Below are 16717 nucleotides of genomic sequence, written 5' to 3' on the forward strand. Positions count from 1 at the left end.
GCAACAAACCACACTGGGGCTTGTGTTGACATTGCTCATCAACGCTCAACAAATGTGAGGAATTGGACTCTCCTAGGAGGTTTCCCTCTCCCAGCACTTCAGTTTTGTGTGTGAGGTGGGGTGGTGTGAGGGGGTACCCAGATCTGACCTCGGGATTTTTTTTAGAGGAATCAGAAAAAAAAAAAAAAAAAAAAGCCCCAGAAAGCTGGGCCAATAGTCTTAGTGTAGACTTTAAACATACCTATATTTGCTTTTCAACTACCACATTCACTTCAATAAACTTAATGTTTCTCCTGTCTATTATTAGGTTGTTAAGCTTTGTATAAAGCTAACTAACTCTAATATTAACACTAAAGGTATAGTATATCCATATGCCCATGCTAAAGTTCTGGAGAGCCTTATATCACTCTTGGAAACACAATGCTAATAGTATCTTAAGAATTGACCTTTGAAAATCGATAATAAGAAAATGACATTTTAAATAGAGTTTCTTTGGGTTCTCATTTGGACCACACAGCAAGTAAATTTTGATCATCTTTATGGCATATTTATAACTTACAGAAATTCCTGGTTCTTGGGGATAGCCAGAAATTCAAATGAGTCTAGAAGGATTGTACTAGTTGTAAACATGACTACCTGTATCAGAAATAAATTCTTTGAACATCCATTTTGAACTTATTGGGGACTAACAGTAAATCTTTTACTTTCTTTCTTTCTTTTTATATTTTTTGTATGGTGTTTATTTATTTTTTTAATTTTTATTTTTGACACTGGGGATTGAACCCAGGGGTGCTTTACCACTGAACTATATTCCCAGTCTATTTATTTATTTATTTATTTACTGGTACTGAGGATTGGATTCAGGAGCACTTTCTCACTGAGCTACATTCCCAGCTCCTTTATTTTTTTACTTTGAGACAATGGTTTTATGTAGTTGCTTAGGGCCTCACTAATTTGCTGAGACTGACCTCAAACTTGTGATCCTCCTGCCTCAGTCTTCCAGATTGCTGGGATTACAGATGTGTGCCACCGTACCTGGAATAACAATGTTTTTATTAGTTGTAGTTATAAATCCCTGATAGAACCAATGAAATTGTCCCCATAATGTGGAAGATTTAAAAAAAAAAAACAAAAACAAAAAACAGGTCACAAGCTGGGCACAGCAGCACATGCCTATAATCCTAGACTCTGGAGACTGAAGCAGAAGAAGGATGGAGGCCAGACGCAGCAAGGTTCTAAGCAACTTAGCAAGACTTTGTCTCAAAATAAAAAATAAAAGGCCGGGCAATGTAGCTCATTGGTTAAGTGTCCCTGGGTTAAATTCCCAGTAACCAAAATAAATAAATAAATGAAATAAAAATCTCACACAGGTAGGCCTGAAACTCTGGGGGAAATCATTTAATTGTATTGTCACTAAATATCCAACACCTGACCCAACCACCAAAAGTTACCCATTCCATATTTATTTCTGTGAGAATTGCAAGATCTTTAACTATGGAGTCCCCATAACATGAAACAAAGGATGGCAGTCAGGAATGGGCAGAGATTCAGTGTCCTTACCTGGGGTTTTAGTGAACATAGTTGTTGGAGCGATTCCTTTTCTGTAGGAAACATCATCAGTACACCTTTATTGGCATCTTTAAATTTTGTGGCTAAAGCTCATCTTTCCTCCTTCCTAGGCTTATAGAATCAGGTTTTGCTTCCTGCACAGCCACTGGTTCTTCCGGTGTTTGTCAGGCAAGGAGGAGCCAGTGCAAGTTTAGAGCAAGGAAATGACATAATTAACATGGTATTAGACATGAAATCTAAAATTCAAATCCCTATCTCTGAAGTTCCCTCAAATCTGGCCCCAGCTACTTAGGTCTTATCTCCTACTTCTCCCTCCTGTCTCCACGGGCAGGCTGTATTATCACATTTCCCAGCATTCCTCGGCTTTACTGTCCTCCTGCATTGCTCATGCCATTTCCTCTGCTAGAGAGCCCCTTTCTTTCAATATGACGGTCACACATATGGTCTTCCTTTGTGGACTCACTGGGCACAGATACCCCTTTATCTGAAGTCATTTGTATCTTTTCTTTATAGTACCTGTTATATTACATTATAGCATTTCAGTTATATATTAGGCAGTAAAATCCTCAAAGACAGAAAATGCTTTCTTTGATCACCATTTTCCCTACATCTTGCACATTGTATAGCAATTAGTAGGTGCTTAGTAAATTGGCCTTTGTTTGAACTGTTCTCATGTTTTAATTCTAAGCCTGCTCTGAGTTGTCAGAAGTCTCTCGGGCAATGAGGTCCACATATACCTGACACATCAAATGTGCACCTCTATTTCTACCCCAGGTAACTCAAAACACATGCTCATGCATATGTGCACACACGCACATACGTTAAAGGATGAATTTGAAATCAAGGTATGAGATAAGTGGAAGGATGGTAAAAGTCAGATAAAAAGAAAAATAAAGACTAACAGAAGAGAAACTGATTTCCCTGCAATATTGAGAAGCCCTGCTGCAGAAGTGATGGTTGTTTTCTCTATTTAAGCAGATAAGGAACAAAGAAAACTCCTTGTTTTAAGCTCTTCATGAAGGTAAAGAAGACCAATTCAAGGTCCTCAAGTAATTAGAAAGTGAGCCAGATAAAGACAGCTGGGGTAGGTTAATCTGAAAGGCACACATATGCACAAGTGCATACACACATACATGCTCACACACTCATACTCGGCATACTTTCCCTGCCTGACTGTAAAATAAACTCACAGAAGAGATTGAGAACAAGGCACAAGAGAACGTTTTGATGCAGAAATTAATCACTGTATAATTAGTCAGTCTTGTAAAAGTTTAAACATAAAGCAGCATGTGGGGATAATAATTAAACTGGCTGAGGAGACAAAGTTGAGATATTTGCCCTTTTGTGTCCCTGGGAGGTTAAAGTGATTTCCATTGTAATTTTGGTTAATTTTCTGGTGTTTATTTGAATAGCTAACGTGTTATTTGTACTTCATCTATTTAAATGTATATTTGAGAACACAGAGTAAAATCCAAATGTCCAATAAGGTTTTTGAAATAGAAATACATCTAAGACATTAAGAAGGAGGTAAAAGGAACATCTTTATAACTATTATACAATAATTTAATAGTAAGTTTGACTGAGTCTCCTGAACATTAAAATACAAAGGGAAGCACTGGTTTTAGAGTTCTCCTTAACAATGGGTGCAAATCTAATGTGAAAATGGATGAAGATACCTTTCCTAAGAGATGAAAGAATATATTTTTAAGAGAGAAAAAAATTTATCCCACTACTAAATTCTAAAAGGAGTGCATAATGAGAAACTCCATTTATGTAGGACAAAGTACCATGTCACAGTCAATGTCATTATCAACTGATTATGGTTGGAGACCATTCTATTGATTGCTCTGTTAGTGTTTTCTATCCCTGTGCAAAGAATTATCACATTAATCCATAAACAAGTGTTGAGGATAACAATTTGTTTCTCAACGAGGGTAAATAATGCACTCAAATAACTTGGCTGGTAAAGTGACTGAGTCAGGTCCTTTACCCAGCTTGGGTTGGGTGATGGATTGGCAAGAAGAAAAGTGGGACAATACCAAAATTTTAGACCTGATGCGAGGATGATTTCTGTGATTGAAGAACAGAGGGAGAAACTTCAGTGGAAACGTTAAGTGTGAGAAGTTCAGTAGGCATCCAAGTGGGCAGTTGCCAGGAGCCTGGAATTCAGGGGAAAGGGCCAGGCTAGAGGTAAAATTTGGTAGTAATCAACATATAGATAGTATTTAATGCTATGAGACAAGATGAGATTCCCAAGGGAGTGAGACTAGAGAAGAGGTCCCAAGTTTGAACTCAGAACACTCGAGTGTTCTGAGATTAGATGAAAAGAAAGAACCAGTACAGGAAACTTAAAAGGAGCAACAAGTGGGTAGGAAGAAAACTGTGAAAATGTATCATGGAAGTCAAGTAAAAGTGATTCCCGAAGGAGAAAGTGACCAACTGCTAATTGTGCTGATAGTCTTAAGTAAAATGAAGAGCAAGAAACAATTTTTTAATTGCACAGTTTGATTTCAACAAGAACAATTCTAGAGACATAGTAGAAGCAAAGCCTGACTGATGTAAATGGGAAGAACGAGAAGAGAGAAGTTGAAGACAGCTTTTCTTAACAATTTGTTAAGGGAGTTTTGCTGTAGCTGAACAGGAAAAAAAAAAAAAAAAAAAAAAAAAAAAAAAGTGTGTGTGTGTGGGGGCAAATGACTGGAGGGGGAAGTGAACACAATAGAGTTTGTTTTTTAAGATGAGAAAAATAACACATTTAAGTTCATGAGGATGACCCAATAAAAGGGAGAAATTTATATATGTAAGAGAATTACTGGAGCCTTTAACCATTGAATTGATCCATGTATATTTCTGTAGGGCAAAAACTCAGAAAAGAAAAAAAAAAAAAAAAAAAGTCCTATAAAACATTAAGCATTCTTGTAGGTGAGGTAGGTACTCCATGAAGTTAGAAGCTGGACTTACACTTGCTTAAATGAAAAATATATGGAATAAGCTATTTGTTAAGTGACTACTGAATCTACTCACGGTGACAGGTACTTTGCATTTTAACTGGCCTCCCGCATTAGTACTATTATTACTATATTAGAAATGAAGAAAATGTTTCTGGGAGCTAAACGACCTAAAAGCCACGCCATCCCAAGTTAAATAGTTTGTTGTGCTTTCTTGTGGTTGTACGTTCCTCCAGGGCTGTTGTCTTTCATCCCTGTAACCCCAGAGACTGACCCAGAATTTGGCAGAGATTTGCATTCTCGCCTGCGGAGGTGGATTGTGGGCAGTCCTGGGTCCATTTCTTTGCCTTCCGAGGAAGCACAGCTGGAGGACGTTCATATCAGCATCGTTTTCATTGGATACTACAGCTCAGAAAAATGTTAGAAAATACAGAAACTTTAAAGGGAAACGACTGCAAGGCAATCGGTATATATGAATTCTAAACCTCCTGACTCCAGCCCTTGCCTGAGGTCGTTCGCCTACGATTTTGCACAGTTGCTTTTCTGACGCATCAGGTAAACCTGCCCGGGGGCGAAATGTCTACAGGAGGTGTGGTCACCTGGAGTTTCCCCAGAAGAAACTTCATCTTCGATGAGGAAATCATCACTCAGGGATGTGTACGCTCCCGCCCTTCTTCCAGCTCATAAAGTTGCCTCAAAAGTCTATACGACCTTACTGTGAGTGCAGCTTTGAGAGGGTGGCGCCCAGCGATGGGGCGAACATCCAGGCTCCCCCAGCAGCAGTAAAAATCCCCGAGAGCAAACTGCCCAGGAGCGGGGAGGGTACCCGACTATACTGCTCGAATTCCTCGATGCCCGCCGCTGTGGTTAGGTAGGGGGCCGAGGGCGCGGGACCCAGAGGCGCGGAGCCCACCAACGCGGCCCGAGGGGGTGGGCATCGAGGCGTGGCGTGGCGCACCAACTCTGCCTTCCTGTCTCTTGTGGTGAGGACCAGGTTGCGCCTCCGCGCCAGGTGAGAAGAGGGCTGCGCTCGGCCGCGAGCAAGGGGCTGCGCTGCTTCTGAGCTCCGGGCGGCTCTTTGGGGACAATGCCTCCCCCGCCGCGGAGTTGGTCGCTGCCGGTTGCGCAGCGAGGGTTGGGGGCGGAGAGGAGGCAGTGGCCGCCTGGACCGAGGAGGGGCGCGCTGACTGCGCAGCGCAAGTCCGAAGTGGCTGGCGGGCGCACGGTGGTGACTGGAGCTGCGTCCGGGGCCGGCCAGGGCCGAGACTGGGGCTCGAGGGAGGGAGAAAGGGAGGGCGGAGGCAAGGGCCAGGCCACAGGGTGGCGGGACCAGCGGAGAGCGGTAGCTCGAAAGAAAGATGAGACGGTGAGTGGGCGCCTAGGGCGCAGACTTTCTTTGCTTCTCTTGCAGTCAGTAGGGACAAAAGCCCTGGCCAGGGTCGGCGGGGCCCGAGCTGTGGAGCTTTAGGGTACTCGGAACCCCATTGTATATGACTCTGGGGAGCTGCGTGAACCTCCAGGTGAGGGGGTCCTGGAGAGAGGTGAAGGAGATGATTCCAGAGTTATTGTAGGGAACGGGTGGGATTTAGGGTGCCGGGGGAAACTTTTGCAGACAATTCTGAAATGTTGAAAAAGAGAGGAATTGGGTTCTTCTGGATAGGTCCTTTGCGAGAGAAGGTACGCGGCTGGATCGTGTGGGGCGTGGGATCCAGAAAAGATCCTTCTCCAGTCCCCAAATGTCTGGCTACCTAGGCTTGAGTTTCAGTCTTGAGGCTTTCCAACCAAGAGCCTACGATACCAATTCAACTTTGGATCTCCTAAAAGTTTTATAATGCAGCGGTCTGTGCGCCGCTACAGATAGAAACTGGAAACCTTGAGAGATTCCACCCTCTGTTTCTCCAGTGCCCTGTACGGCGGAGTAGTGAAATGTTTGTTGGTACATTTAATAACTTCGCACTGGCAGTCATCACTTATTAAAGCGCTGAGGACCTGGCTAACTCCCGCCACTGCCAGGAAATTAAAAGGCTGACAGGCTGTCCCTCCCAGGGTTGGAGTTTCCTGTTTGAAAGAGCTTTCTTTGGAAGGCGAACCTGCTTCCAGTGGTTTCTCATTTACCTTTCTTATGTAAAAGAAGGACTGACACCTCAGCTTTTTATGTAGGTAGTCTTGCTCCGGACTGGAAATCCTCTGGGCTGGCCTGGTCCTCTTGCCTAAAGTCTTCCTTCTGCAACTCTAAAGAGTTGTAGGATGCAAGGCAAGTCACAGCCAGGTGCAATTGGGAGGGGATAAGATAGAGGCATTAAAATGTGGAGTCCTATTAGTGTACATGTTTGACAGCCATATTTCCTTCATCATATGAATGTATACATCACAGATGGAGATGTTCAACTATTGGACTTGTAACTGTAAGCTTCCTAGTTTGTTTTAACCGGGATTATTGAGATTTGTCTTCTGTCTGAATTCAGCTGGAAGAGATCTGAATGAGGTCCACAGTTTCAGAGGGTTAAACTTTTGCCCTTGGAGCACTTGAATTCTTGGTTCCTGGTAGGTTAGCAACAGAGTAGTTGGTTTTGGATAAATAAACCTTTGGAGCTACCCACTATTTAAAAGAATAGCTATATGCCTAGTGCCATTGCCCTCAATTGTGTAAATATTTGTTTGAATAAAAAGCTGAGGTTCTTTGAAAAGTAACGGTGCTGTCTATACATGGCTCCCTTTTCACATCCTCTACTTAGTGATTTAAAGGGCTTTTTCTTTACACATTTAATGTGGAAACTTAAACATATGTGCATAAGAAGCTGCAAAATCTCCAAAACATCAATAACTGGTGTTAACTTTAATATCACATAAGAGTTGAGCTTTTGCTCTCAGTGTAGCCTTCACCTTCAGAGACCCAAAGGTTTGCAAATCCCAGCCATTCTCACAGATGGAAAAATGAGATGTTTGGCTTAGGGTAGTCATCATTTCAGTCAATTTGCAGGCTTTAGTCTGCTTCATGCAGCTGGCAGCTGCTGTTCTTTTGGGGCTAGATTGGCTGCAAGAGGTGTCTCCTCCATCTCTGTGTGAAGTGGGAGAAGGAAAGATACTTAGGAAATTGGGCTAAAAGCTTGCTAAATCCTCTTTTCAAGAACTTTGGCCAAAGCTGACTGCTTCAGAAATATTTTACGTGTGTGTGTGTGTGTGTGTGTGTGTGTGTGTGTGTGTCTGAAGGAAAGTGAAGAAAAAGCCAAAATGAGTAAACCAAACTCTCTGCTGTCTAGTTCCCTCTATTTTCCATTTTGAAGTCTGTAAGCAGGGTTGGTTTTAGAATGCATTGGAGAGTTACTGTAGAAGATGTGATTACTTTAGAATACTTTTAAAGAGTAATTGATGTTATGGTTAGCTTACAGTAATAGAGGTTAGGGTATGCTAATTTTCAACTCTTAACAAGGAGGCAGTCCTATGGATGACTTGGAAAGTGAGTGACTATATTTTTCAGGGGCAATGCCTGTGCTTTATAATCTGTTAAGTCTTGGTGTACTTTGTGAATTGTGTAAGTGTTATCTATTTGAAAAAAAAAAAAAAAAAAACACCTTCTAAAGGATGTGTTTTTTTCTTAAAGATGCTGCTATGTGTGACAGCAGGGGTTCTCCTTGGGGAAAGGGTTTGTTGCCCAGAGGATGCTGGAACAATGAATTTTTGTCACAGCTGGGAGTAGTGGAGTACTAACATCTAGTGAATAGAGACCTTGGATGCTGCTGAACTTCCTGCCTAGAACACACAAAGAATCATGGAGCTTCAAACCCAGTACTAGAATATTGCCTCAGGGACAGCTGTAAACAAGATTAGGGTTCTTAATTTAATTTAGATCCTCAAGAAACTTATTTAAATTTAAGTGTGTGTGCTCAACACAAAGAGATCATGTCAGAGAAGCCTTTTCTTTGCAGAGTCTTTTGCCCTTGGCATTAAGAGTCTCAGTATACCATAAACATGGGAAAACTTGAGTTCATTGATGACTCTAAGTTGACTTTAAATCACAGTAATTTGGAGTGTAATTTGGAGCCCAAGAGAGCGACTCAGAGCTCACAAAGTTCAGCCTTTTAGTTTTACAAATGAGGTGTCCAGATTAGTGACTGGCAAGCTCCAGTGGTTAAGGGCATATTTCTAGGTGTAACCCAGAATTACAAAATTTAAAATTATGTCTTCGAGCAAAAGGGAATTTAGAAAATTAACAAATGAATAAAAACTGGGCCTGACTAATTGTGAGAGAATAAACTCTTAGATGGGGGAGGGGTGGCATTAGCCTTGATGACTGTGAAGCATATGTTTGGGTGCATCAGCCCCAAGAAGGGGATAATTCCATTGTGTGGCCTGTGACACTCCTGAAGCCTGCACCATCCTTTCCATGGCAAAGCGGGCAACAGATGGTTCCACAACACAGCAGATGCTGCTTTTGAATCCAGGTACAAAACAGAACATTTGAGATTTTCCACCCCTGCCTTCCTTATCCATTAGGAGCAGAGTACATGAATGGTTATGGTTGTCTTAGAAAGAAAAGTGAGAGAGGCCTCCTGAGCATGTAGGAAAAAATACCTGGCATCTAAGGATGAATATGTTTTGGGGCAATTGTAGGAAAAATTCATAAACTATGGGTAGGTATCTAAGATGAATTCAGTCGCATAGAGCTTGGATTAGGAATCTAAAGACAATTCAAATGTGACTATTTTTTGGACAAGTAGGACAAAATAATTCTGGGGTAAGAGGAATCTTACAGATTCTTTTTATCTGACGCCTTTGCCCCTCACCCACTAAGTTGGCTGGGTAGTGGCAAAACAAGCCAGATAGCCTAACTCCTGAGCTACTGCACTTATTCTTACACCCCACCATGTCTACTGTTCCATCTGTGTACCTAATGGGGTAGAAAATGATAGAATACAAAGTTATTGTTAATTTCCTGGGAGAGTCTGATAAGTATGATATTCATGAATAGCTCTGTATATGGAAAGGATTTATCTCAATGAGTTTTTCATTATCAGAGAGTTGTGCACATATGGTCTGATCAATTGCAAACATGTGTGCTCTCAGGTTCATGTTACTATGGTTAGACATTAGGCCTTTGATTAGGGGTTCTAGTGCTGTGTGCCAAGACATTCTGCTATGGTAGTTATCTCATCTAATCCTCAAATCTGTGAGGTTCTGACAGTTTAGGAGGGCTCTTAGTAAGCTTTTCCTGGGAGAGCGTAGAGCTCTGAGCGGTGCTGAGGGAACTAACATTGTAACAACTGGCAAATGGGTATACCTCAAAGCAAAGTACATGCAACAGCAAAGTACATACAATATATTAAAAATGACTCCTTTAAGGGATTTACCCCCTGCAGGTGCTGCACTAAAGAGGTAACAGCCTTTATTTCTTTTTTTGATTCATCGTATGCAAATAGGGTACAACTTTCACCACAACAGCCTTTTTATTACCACTTTTTATCTGACTATTCTTGTTACTCTTTGTGTGTTTTTCTTTTTTTTTTTTTTTCTTTTTTCCTTCAGATGATGAGAGAAGAGAGAGAATATTTTTTCAAAATATTCATTACTGGAAATATTTTTGGAGACTTGATTAATGTGACTTGTCTTTTGAAAATAAATGGAATCAAAACAATAGTTCAGGTTTTCAGATCTCTTCAACATAAACATTTAGTAATCATCTCAGTCACCCAGAAATTTGACCTTCTAGGGGCTAAATTTGCACACAGTTGTTTTCATGATATTTAGGGATTTTTTAGACATTGTTGAAAAGAAGCTTTGTGTTATAGCTGCTTTAAAGGTGAGATTTTTAAAGCAGTGTGACAGCTAGTGATAAATAAGAGAAACCCAAGTATAAAAATCATTTTATTTAGGTGAGGGAACATCAGGGGTTGCAGAAGCTTGCTATACAAAGAAACAGATAAATAACATGTAGACCAATAGGCTAAATTATGTGGAGAAGTCTAGAGGTTTTTAGAAGAGCTATTTGTTTAGTGCTTATAACTTGAATTTATTAGATGCACTACTTTTCTTTACAAAGTAAGATGAAGAAGAGTTTGTGCACCCCAATATTTGATATTGTTACCTTAAGTAGGGTCAGTCTTTTCTAAGACTTGCTGTTAAACCTAGAGCTCAGTGGAAACTAGTGTTGATCTTCTTAGAGTGTTTTGTTTACATATTGCATGTGACTTTTCCAGATGGCAGTGTGCCCGTGCAATTAACCTATGAAATCGCAAAAACAAAAAGCTGAAGTTTATAAGAGTTTTCCAAGATTCATTTCTTTTTGGGGGAAGGGGATCCTGGGGATTGAACTCAGGGGCACTCAACAACTGAGCCATAAACCCAGCCCTATTTTGTATTTTTTAATTTAGAAACAGTGTCTCACTGAGTTGCTTAGTATCTCGCTTTTGCTGAGGCTGGCATTGAACTCTCCATCCTCCTGCCTCAGCCTCCCCAGCCACTGGATTACAGGCGGGTGCCACTGTGCCCAGCTAAAGATTCATTTCTTGACCACTTTACTGCTAACACCAATGCAGGTACAAAGCAAGGGAAGGCCAACTTAGGCATTCTTTTGACCAATTCAGACCCAGTCTGTATAGTGCTTTATAGCCAAGAGATGCTCAGAGGGGACTGGTAAGTGATGCCTGGCTGCCACCCTGATTACGTCATTGCAGAAGTAGGTTTTCAGGAACAGCTTAAGATTTGTTAAGGAAATTGCAAACCATGGGAATGTAGACAAAATACCTCTTGTATATCATGCTGAATCTAATATCCACACTCTATTACATTAACATAATTCTGACCAGGCCTTTTTCCCACTATGTTATGCCAAAACAATTTACCATGCCCTTGGAATGTCATGATCAACAGTGCCGGTGAAATCTTTTCCCAATTAGATAGCTGCCACCTTATCACTGAAACATGCTCATGTTCTGTGGTCATTTCCATTTCCTGCATTGTATAATGGGCACTCTTGTGTTATTTAACCTGTATCCCTGGGAGTTCAAAAAGAAATCAGAAAGCACATCTGGTTTACTGTCATCTTAAATATGGGAAAACCCCTTCTAAAACAAGCTGAAGACAGGTGAGGTGAAGTGGCTTGCTCCAGATCTCACTCCTTTCAGTTAATTGGCAGAACCAGGACTAGGAAGGGTGTCCTGACTCATGTCCTTGACAGCCTGTCTTCTGTTCTTTATACAGGATTAACCATTACAATAAAAATAACATCCTAATGTAACCACTTCCTTTATTAGGTCTGGTGGCTAGAGTTATGAAAAACAGCATAGATTAAAATTAAATTTAGCCAATTGTCTTTTGATCTCTACTGGTTTGGATGATGGAAAAGTCAGCAGATTTGTGCTCCCATGTACAAAAATCTTCAATTCAAGTTCATAGTGGTAGTTTCAGGGTCAAGATAGAGGACCTTTACCTCCAGTGATTCTGGAATTCTTTACTTATCTTATTTTTGGATTGAAATTAACTTTGAGTTCAAAGAATCAAAAAGGTGGTTTTTTTAATTGTTTTTCGTTTTTATTAAGAAGGGTACTTTTTTTATCTGATTCAAAAGAGGTATCTGAAATATGGTGCATGCAAATATTCAAGACCTCCAAGTCTCTAGCACATGTCTGTCTTGATTTTCGTCGGCATCATTGTACAATGGAGGACTTTTCTGGGTTCACACGGGACTTGGCAGAGTCACCTAAACCCAGGGATGAATTGTACCAATGATCAAGAATAGGAAACATCTGGAAATATGTTTTTGGGAAAATTTAGAAATCCTCATCTAAATATTAAAACTGTATAGAATCCTGAAAACATGGATTTATAATTTCCTACTTAAAGAGCTGCTGTACTTTCAGATAAGCAGTCACAGAATTAAAAACTTTACAAGTTTGTTATTTCCTTCCTTAGCATTCATACCATTCATACGTAAGTGTTGTATTTTAGCATTATTTTTTCTTTGTGAGGGTGACATTCCTTACAATATGGAATGCTTGCCTATTTTTTGAATACTTTCAAATTTCAACTTTCTGAAGAAATCACAGTGGTGATTTAGGTATTCCATTTAGCACTATCTTGCACGTGTGCTAAAAGAAGGTCCTGCTTACTTGTCACCTTGACAGCACATTCATTTGCTTTCAAATTTCTCCAAGGTACTTAAAAATATATCCATTTTAAGGAACTTAGTCAGAATGGTAGAGGATTAGTATTCCATACTTTAAAAAAGTCATCTAGGAGGTACAAATAAGACCCCATTCTTCTTTGTAATGTGAGGCACTGTATTTTTTAAGTCAGTGTATATATTTAATTTTATTCATATTGGCTAGCAGAATGAACATTTAAAACTTTTTTGTGGAAAATTTTAAATATACATGAAATTTAAAATTTACACTAAAAAATAGGATAATGAAGGTCCAGTTACCCGTTGACACACTTGAACAATATTTACATATTTTAATCTTGCTTCCTCTGTAAAACCTCACTTTCCCCCAAAATGTGGATTGTTATAAAGCACATTGTAAACACCTTAGTATTTCATCCATAATTTACAGTGTGACTCTGAGATTGGTATTTTTCTAAATGTATCATTATCACACCTTAAAAAATGTCAGTAATTGCAGTAGCATCTACTTTCCAGTCACATTCAAAGCCATGTCCATACCCTGTATTTAATTGGTGTGTCTCCTGAATATTTTCAGTCTGGAACAGTTTCCTTTCCCTCCTGGATTTCTTCCCCTTTGCCATTTGCTGACTGAATTCATTGGTTATTTTTACCCCCTGTACAGTGTCCCATATTCTTTGTTGTTGTTGTTGTGGTTGTGGTTGTGGGACTGGGGATTGAACTCAAGGGTTTGTTACCCTAGCTTTTTTCTTTTTTTAAATTTTGAGGCAGGGTCTTGCTGAGTTACCCAGTCTGGCTTCAAACTTGGGATACGCCTGTCTCAGCTGCCTCAGTCCCTGGGATTATTGGCATGGGCCCTTGCCCAGTGAGTTTCCCTAACCCTAACCCTAACCATAACCCTAACTCACATTTTAGAATTAGCAGTATTTAAAAATATATTCTCTGTGGTGTATTTAAGAATATATTCTTCTGGCCCTTTGTATTTTCTGAAATAAGAGACAGCATACTTTTAATTTGAACTAATTCAAACTTACTGAATTAATATTATATCTTCTTTATTGCTAAAACTAGTAACTGCTTAAACATAAATTGGAATACAGTTGAAAAATATCACATCTTGATTATTTAGATAAATTCAGGAATTTTGCAAATGGGAGGATAGTTTAATGACCTAAAATTCCTTGAGGTTGCTTCTGCTTTCTCTCTTCCTTCCCTGCCTTCCTCACTGGCTACAGAGAATTATTGCAGAAAACAAGCAGTCAAATTCTTTGGACAGTCTAAAGAATATCTTAAAGTTCCTACAGACAAACATTATTTAAGGAACTATCTCAAAAACTTCTTTAAAAATTCCCGTAATTGATATTTTAATCTCTTCACTGAGTCTTGGGAGATTCTTAAGAATCCCTAATATAAAGCAATCACAGGGTAAGGAAATAATGGAGGAAGGATGCATTGTGTAGAGGGAAATGAGGGGTGGGGATGGGGCCCAGGAAGGAAAGATAATTCAATGAAACAAACATCATTACCCTATGTACAAGTATGATTATGTGAATGGTGTGACTCTACTTTGTGTACAGAGAAATGAAAGTTTTACTCCATTTGTGTACAATGAATCAAAAAGCAATAAAAAATCTTTTTAAAAAACAAATAAATTGACCCCCCTCTCAAATCCAGACATTTAAAAATAGCCTCTAATCACAGGAGAGAATGATCCTCATTGGATGTGTGATTATTGCTATTGATTGTGATTACTTTTAGGAACCTTTAGGTACTGTCTGGAGTTGCTTCTTTGTCAGACCTTAGGCTTCAGTACAGCTAGGGCTAACAAACTTCTGGGAAGGATAGCCTGGTTAGTCAGACTCCTTTATTGTGACAGGAAGGAGTTGGAACTTCTTTTTATTTTCTGTCCTCACTTTGTCCATCTGTGTTCAATGGTCTCATTATTTCCCATCACTTTCTTCTCCCGTCTGGGCACTTTTTTTTTGGTAATAATAACTTTATTTATTTATTTGGCCCTGAGGATTGAATCCAGTGCCTCACACATGCTAGGCAAGCACTTTACCACTGAGCCACAACCCCAGCCCCTTTTCTTCTTCTTATAGCATCACCAATAGCTTGTTTTGTTTTCCTAAATGGTCTTCCTTACTTTTAGACATCCTCAGAATGTCATAAAGTAAGAATCCAAAAGACAAAAAAAAAAAAAGAAAAGAAAACCAAGAAAGAAACCCATGTATTCACAGTACTGAGCCATCACATCAACATTCTAGTATACAGTGACCTTCACCTTTCTCCCCAGCCTGCGGTGCATCCTCCTCAATATCTGGTGAATCCTGAGGCTGCTTCTTCTTGTCTGGGTGCGGAAGAGCCACCTCTGTCACAAAAAGCCTTTGTGTATTTGGGCTATTGTGGCATGTGGACAGCATGTGTCTGTCTCTGTGTGACTCTGTGTGTATGCCTGTGTGTGTCTTTACCCATTAAGATTTATGGCCACCTATTGTAATAGGCTCAATCTACCAGAATTAAACAGGCTCTTTAGTCTGCCATTAAAATACATTTCTCCCCCCACAGAACTGTTGTTTCTGGGTCTTTTGAGGAGATGAAAACATTTTCCCTGGAAAATATCAACTTATCTACATGTATCTAGTAGATAATAATGATTCAGTTCAGTTATATCTGTGAGTAACAAAGAACACGGTGAAAAGGAGCTGGGACCTTTTGCTTTGTTTATTTCAAAGAAGAAGAAGAAGAACAATAATGGTACTATGTTAACAAAGTTATCTTCCTCTCTGTCCTAGAATATAAAATCTTGGGTGCTTAAGTGTAGAGGAAGAGTTTAAAGGAACAGAGGTTAGGAAGCCCAGATGAGCCCTATGGAGATGGGACTGAGACAGTGGAAAGGCACAGGGTTGGGGACCTTTGTGGAATCCGTGTGGGCCATCATATTGGAAGGAGAGAGCATCTGAGAATATTGGCTGGGTGCAGGGGGTGTTTGCAGAATGAGCATGGGGATATCTGCAGAGATGGAAGAGGCTGAGGATGAGGGGAAATATTTATAAAGTAGGAGGGGTTATTTGTAGAGGGGAAGTTAAGGGGCGGAAAGGTTTGACCAAAGATAGTGTTTAGAGAACAGGATGGGGAAAATAGGCTGCTTTTGGATTTCTGAAATAAGAATGTTGGAAACAGTATTACCCTATGTATATATATGATTATATGAATGGTCTGAATCTACATTGTGTACAACCATAGAAATGAAAAGTTGTACCCCGTTTGTGTACAATGAATCAAAATGCAAAAATAAATAAATAAATAAAAGATTTGTAGATTAAAAAAATAATGTTTGATAGAAGGAAGTAGTAATTCCTGAATCTTCTGACTAGCCCTCTCTTTGTCATGTTTGGATGTTGTGATTAGTGGAAAGAGAGAGAGAGAGGGGTTTTGTGTCCATTGTTCTTGAAAAGCTTGGAGTTTGGGTTTTAAATAGGTTTCTGAGTTTTCCCCTTTCAGTCCTCCAAAAGCTTCCCCTAGGCCCCATCTGCTGCCATTGGTGGCCACAGAAGTACCCCATAGAATTCATGTGAAGAATGGCACTGCTTCTGAGAGACTAAGCTGGGTCTGAATTCAATTACGTGTCATCAGCACATGCTTTATTCATAACAGTGCCATATCGTAAACATCAGCGCTGAAAGAGACCAGTCTGTGGACCACCAGTGTGCTGGGAGAGCTTCGAGCACTAGGCATCCACCACTGTCTGCCACAAAATATTCACTTGGAGCAGACTCTTCACTCTCTGAACCCCTGGCAGAATGTGGGTGTAGAATCCAACTTTATTATAATGTGAACATTTTGACACCCGCCAGATATTTTTTTGAGATTATCTTTCCTAAAATTGCTTCTATAATATAATCCTCCCCCTTTCTCGAACGACCTGAAACTTCCTGTCAATTGCCTTCTTAGTATTCATGTGATTCTAAGCAGGGCTGCACACTTGGCAATATATAAAGAAAAGTAAATGGTATGTATTAGAAATCCTCCGAAATCACCTGGATAAATCCCCATATGGATAATTACAATTTACATAGGA

At 40.0% G+C, this 16717-nt stretch overlaps 2 protein-coding genes across 40 annotated transcripts in view; one reads left to right on the forward strand and one right to left on the reverse strand.

Annotated features, from left to right (window-relative positions):
• Positions 1 to 5255, reverse strand: part of LOC306638218 (uncharacterized protein) — a 46798-nt gene extending 41543 nt beyond the window's left edge. For 12 of the 24 annotated variants that reach the window (XR_013757419.1, XR_013757422.1, XR_013757423.1 and 9 more), the window contains exons 1-3: positions 4792 to 4914; positions 1561 to 1720; positions 969 to 1035 (exon numbers count right to left, since the gene is read on the reverse strand). Coding sequence is in view for 1 of the 24 variants with exons in the window: in XM_079101451.1 (XP_078957577.1) it covers positions 1561 to 1601; positions 4792 to 4856 (106 nt within the window). In the remaining 23 variants the exon portion in view is untranslated. Of the gene's footprint in view, positions 1 to 968; positions 1036 to 1560; positions 1721 to 4791; positions 4922 to 5116 lie in introns of those variants that run through there. The other 12 variants (XR_013757417.1, XR_013757418.1, XR_013757420.1 and 9 more) reach the window with 4 other exon arrangements.
• The window catches only part of PHLDB2 (pleckstrin homology like domain family B member 2), a 196487-nt gene that overhangs the window by 97958 nt on the left and 81812 nt on the right, over positions 1 to 16717 (forward strand). The window contains exon 1 of one of the 16 annotated variants that reach the window (XM_079101424.1): positions 4255 to 5388. The exons of 12 other annotated variants lie outside the window; for them this stretch is intronic. The gene's annotated coding sequence lies outside the window, so the exon portion shown is untranslated. 3 more of the 16 variants (XM_079101425.1, XM_079101426.1, XM_079101423.1) reach the window with 3 other exon arrangements.

Source organism: Sciurus vulgaris (genome assembly GCF_902686455.1).
Source record: "Sciurus vulgaris genome assembly, chromosome: 10".
Taxonomy (NCBI): domain Eukaryota; kingdom Metazoa; phylum Chordata; class Mammalia; order Rodentia; family Sciuridae; genus Sciurus; species Sciurus vulgaris.